The 5,522-nt window shown below is 38.6% G+C and overlaps 1 protein-coding gene across 1 annotated transcript; it reads left to right on the forward strand.

Annotated features, from left to right (window-relative positions):
• Nucleotides 1-3,694: 3,694 nt before the first annotated feature.
• LOC121862074 (oocyte zinc finger protein XlCOF19-like) lies at nt 3,695-5,116 on the forward strand. Its single transcript, XM_042360012.1, has one exon. It carries the CDS (start codon nt 3,859-3,861, stop codon nt 4,708-4,710), a length of 852 nt encoding a protein of 283 aa, XP_042215946.1. The 5' UTR covers nt 3,695-3,858; the 3' UTR covers nt 4,711-5,116.
• The last annotated feature ends 406 nt before the right edge of the window (nt 5,117-5,522 follow it).

Here is a 5,522-nt window from a genome sequence, read left to right on the forward strand (position 1 = left end):
TAGATATGTATAAGAAGCAATGCTGAAGAGAGCAACTTTGAGCAAATTTCCTGCTAATGCGCAAGTATGTTTTATTGTCGATGGAAGAAAGAAAACAATTGAGACTGCACTTGTGTGTAAATGAGGCAAGAATGTTGAATCATCATCGCAGGACTTGCTTGGTCACGCATATGGCAGCAGGGTCTAACATATTGGGCAACACCAATGCCTTCCAGTATCTTCTGAGGCATTGACACCTCCCTGTGTAGCAGAACAGAGTACTTGGCAGTAGTGCTTGTAGTGAATTGCCACTTGTTTTTCTTGTTGATAATTTTCTTGTGCAGCTGAAACAAATTTCTTTCAGTCGAGAAAGCACAGGGCTTCGCAGTGTGGATAGTCTCTATGTAAAAGGAATAGTAAGTGATCTTTAAACATTTGAAGGGTCTGGTTGTCTTTTATCCTAAATTAAAATAGCCGTCCATATAAGACAGCGACAACTTTCCTTGACATGCTGAAAAACAAAACTGTCTGGGGCAAGGAAAAGCCTCCAGCTAGCTAGCAGGGCCTCGTACGCCTGCAAGACAAACTAGTGCGCCTAGATGCGTAATTATCTGTGAAGTGAAAAAATTGCTAACAAATTATTTATCATATCAAGAACTCACTGATAAATAATGTGAAGCCAAAACAATAATGAAAATAACTTTAGAGTAGATTGGGTTTTCCTGTATACTAACTTTAACCACGCATGTGATACTTTAATAACATGATATTAAACACTGAAATGGAAACAACAGTGAATAGAACCTGACAATCTATTTATTTTACTCTATCCGGCTTCACAATTCTCCTCCTTATTGCCATTTTTGTTGTTTTGCCTCCACTGAATTCCTTTTCAAAGAATGTCCTAAATGATAGTGAAGCAGCTTCAGTATTCCTCATATTCTGCGGATGTATATCACCTCAATATTAGGTAGTTGTTTAACACATAAATTAACCTGCGATATTGCATAGAATCTGTAGAACCTGACCTAACAGAGCCGCCAGGTTTAGACATGTTAGGTCAGGTTCTACTAAGACTCTATGCATTGTCATTCCATTTTGTGTTTAATATCATGATAGTAATGTGTTGAAAAATTTCGAAACCAATTTGGACAATTCCTTCTGGTAACTACGTACCATGCAGACAGGCTCATGGGGGATGGCTGGAGGTGAGGCACCTACCAAATGGTCTTGACAGGCTGGTGTCACCCTCAGGAGCTTTTCAAGCGGTGCAAACCTGCTGGGGTTCGCAATGGGTGTATTTCGGGGGACCAACTTGTTGAGTGCCAAAATGTAGAAGTTCTTCAAGAAGACTGGTGTGTGGCGCTAAAGGTATGTCGGTCTACTGCGGTCCAACGGCGGGCTGAGCCACAATGAAAGTCGCTAAAGACTATTGAGGGGCAACACAAGTCCAGGGGACTCTTAGACACACCACTGCAGGGCGCCAACGCATTCCGGCAACGCACTACAATGGAGTTCGACCTGACCGCCCACAACCTCCGCCACTGAGTATCAGGTCAAGCGGGTATAAGTCCCAGAACAAAGGAGTGGGGTGGTTAATTTGAGTCCCAGCCCCAGATAATGCCTGTTCACGTCTGGTTGGAAGAAGGGCCGAATAATAGCGATAGAATAGCGCCCACCTCACCTCAATGCCCACCGCGCGCTAAGCCCACTAAGTACCGTAGCACCCACGAGGGACCCACACCCGGACAAGGTGCTCTCCCAGGCACCTTCAGGATTATATTGTCCCCTAGCGAGCACTGCCCCTGTACCAAATCATATGTTGGTATTGTGTAATAATGGATCTATCATTTTGTATGTATTCAGTGGCTTTATCACTTGTGTATGTTGCTGGTTTGGATAAGGTTTGCACTGCAGTAGAAGTGTTAGAGTCATACAGAATTTAAGCAACAGTGTTTAGGTCTACCCACGGCGGCCGGAAATTAAACTGTTAGTTACAACTCAACCTCAAGAAGCTGTGTGGACATCTCTGTACCCCCCCTCCCTTGTCACCTTTGCTTATTAAACAGACCATGGGCTGCTGACCTTTCATTGTCCCACAGGTTGGCACTATACCTATTTTGGAAGTGATGCTGTGCTGTAGGTGAATGTTCCATAACACATCACATCACATTCATAACAACACATCTGAACACTTGATTTCAACCCTAACCCCTTGTAAACAACCTAACCTAACTTATATTATTTTCATAAAAAATGCCATTGAATTTATGTACTGTATATGTAATGTATTTTATGGGGCAAGGAGGCTGAGAACATAACTCCCATATTTTATCTATTTCTTATGGGAAAGAAATTTATTCCGTTAACCTTTTATCAAGTTAGAGTGGCGGTTTTCGAGGCGGAACCCACGGCGTTAGCGAAAAGTACCTTCGAGTATATACCACAGAATGATGTTAGCGCCACATCCCTCTTTCCTTTATTTTCATAGCAAGGAGAAATTAAGGTTGAGCTGTATGTGTGTTACGACCATTTACAAGAATACATCTACAGCATAAAGTGAGATACAACTGTAGTTGAATAATATTAACAAGTATTATTTAGCACAGTACAATATGTTTTGAGGGCATTTTATGTAGGAATGTCTCTAGTTACATAAAGGAAGTCTAGTATTATTTCACTAATATGTTTTGACTTTCCTTCCCACAGATATAGACTAGAACAAATGGCAATTAGGAAGAAGAAAGCAGTAAACTGTAAAACATATATTTAGGTGCAGGTGTAAAGCAACGGTGGACATGAACAAAGTATTACCAACTGAACCAAAAGATTACAAGTAGACAGAAATTATTCTTCCTTGTGGAAATATGTTTTTAAAAATAATTCAAAACTTGTGTATAGATTCACCCCCACTCATGGGCTTTTGTATATTCATGTTAAGGTTACAACCATCTATTTGTAAATATAAACATGAAACCATTATTGTTTCAACCATCCCACAAGTACAGTAGTATATGAGCACAGAATATTATTGTTTTAGCCATCATAGTACAGTAAATATACTCAAGCCTGAGTATTATTGTTTTCATAAATAGAAGAACTATACATATATGTCAATCATTTGACTCTGTTTTTACTTTTGCTTCCCTGGTAGAATGTTTTATAGAGTAGCATGTGAGTCATAAACAGTGCTTATTGTGACGAAACGCCTAGTTATGTGTAACTCATTCTTACCTGTACTGCATTTTGGGTTCAAAGGTATGAAGACATTGTAGCCAGTGTGATATAAAGCTGGTTCGCTTCCATGCACCTCCCTCAACGACCGCCATATACTTTATCATTATCGTTGTGAAGTAAGAAATCACGTTCACTGAATTGATTTATGTTTCAGTTTCATAAAATACATAATTGGCAACAGGCATTACTCGGTTCGCGTAGGAGAAACAGTTTGCCAGTTAAGTGTCCTTTCTGGAAGCAACTTCCCAGACACACAATACACACAGTTTTATGTGAAGGGTCCTCAGAGAACGATAGGAATATAGAGGTATGCATAAATAAATAAATAACACAGAAGATCATACGGGAAAATGTTTTGGTATGATCATTTCAAAGTTTAAAACATAATTTGTGAGAATATAGAAAGTTCCTTTTAGTAGAAAAAGCCATTATTGTAGGAATGTTTTAAAGGCTTTTTCACGGAAGTGCTTGGCTTGTAGAAGTCATACAGGAGAGAAGCCATTTGAGTGTTCAGAATGTTTTAAAGGTTTTAAAAGACAACATGATTTAGTGAGACATGTGAAAGTTCATACAGTAGAAAAGCCATTTCAATGCTTAGAATGTTTTAAAGGCTTTTCACAAGGAAGTCACTTAGAAGCACATATGAGAAGTCATACAGGAGAGAAGCCATTTGAGTGTTCAGAATGTTTTAAAAGGTTCTCATTTAAATCTTCTCTCATAAATCATCTGAAAGTTCATACAGAACAGAAATCTAAGAAGTGTTCAGAATGTTTTAAAGAATTTAAAAGACAAAGTGAGTTAGTGAGACATATGAGTACTCATACAGGAGAGAAACCTTATCAGTGTTCACAATGTTTGAAAAGATTTAGAAGACAAGGTCATTTAGATGAACATACGAGACTTCATACAGGCGAGAAACCTTATCAGTGTTCACAATGTCCTAAAAGGTTCACACATAAAAATTCTCTCAGAAATCATAAGAAAACTCATACAGGAGAGAAACCTTTTCAGTGTTCACAGTGTATTAAAAGGTTCTCATATAAATCTCTTCTCAAAAATCATAAGAAAACTCATACAGGAGAGAAACCTTTTCAGTGTTCTGAATGTCATCAAGGCTTTTCTAAAAGGTCTAACCTAGTAAGACACAAGAAAGTTCACTCAGAAAAACCTTTCCACTGTGTAAGATGCATGAAAGACTTTATAGAGAAAGAGAGTTTAATATTACATGTAAAGAGATGTTACCAGACTGACCAAGTGGTCAACTCTCATCACTATGAAGGTGAAAGTTGCCAGGATTTGCACCATGACTTGAGCTTGTCTTGCCAACCAACAGTGGAGATGTGTGTTTCTGAAGGAGTGAAAAAGGAAACTAATTATGATCCACTCTCAGTCATTTGTGAGACAGAAGCTTCACCAGGGCCTGAGATAATTGACCAATCTTCTTTAAAGATGGAGTGCCTGGAAGAACTAGATATTGTTAAGGAAGAATTCTGAAACTGTTATTGTTATTGATTGTCATGGTAGACTCAACCTTGGTCGCTCTAAAATCAATCTTTACAAAATTGTGAGAGAAAATGTGACGTAACGGATGAAAATATTTACGACGCTACTGAGACAACTGAGTGACAGTATTCATTCTGAAATTCATCTCTCCTTCCCCTCCCCTCCCTTCCCTTCCCATCCCCTCCCTTCCCTTCCTCTCCCTTCCCATCCCTTCCCGTGCCCTTCCCGTCCCCTCCTTCCCTTCCCCTCCCCAGTAAAGATTGTTTTTTAACTGGCTGTACATTTATTAATAAAGTACACTGTATCCTCATTAATTTGGGTCATTATAATTCAAATTTTGGCCAAATTCATATGTTTATTTTTATTTGTTAATTAATTAAACGATTTGAATTGAAAATGAATTTGAAATAACCTACAGGTTCAAAAGTCTATTGTTATTGTAAACGCCTTAGTTAAGGACGTTCAGGTTACGGGCAAGTCGAAGGGAATGATTGAAACCCGTCTTTTGACGCATTCAATATTTATTGATGTGGTCAAAACCTGCAGAGGAGAAGGCGTTCATAATATTACAAGGTGGTACATCTGATACATAATTAGTTTGTCTCACACAATTTTATCTGAATTACAATTTATTAAACATACTGACATAACACAAAGTTCATAACTCTATTAATCTTAGCTTCGCTTCATTCTGCATTGTCTTATTACTCCAGGTTAGGCAGAAACGAGCAGGCATAATTAGTCAACAATATTTCAGTACCGAGGGGTATGTCATCACTTAGGCTGTACTTACAAGTGCGGGT

The sequence above is a fragment of the Homarus americanus genome, unplaced genomic scaffold (genome assembly GCF_018991925.1).
Source record: "Homarus americanus isolate GMGI-L3 unplaced genomic scaffold, GMGI_Hamer_2.0 scaffold25013, whole genome shotgun sequence".
Taxonomy (NCBI): domain Eukaryota; kingdom Metazoa; phylum Arthropoda; class Malacostraca; order Decapoda; family Nephropidae; genus Homarus; species Homarus americanus.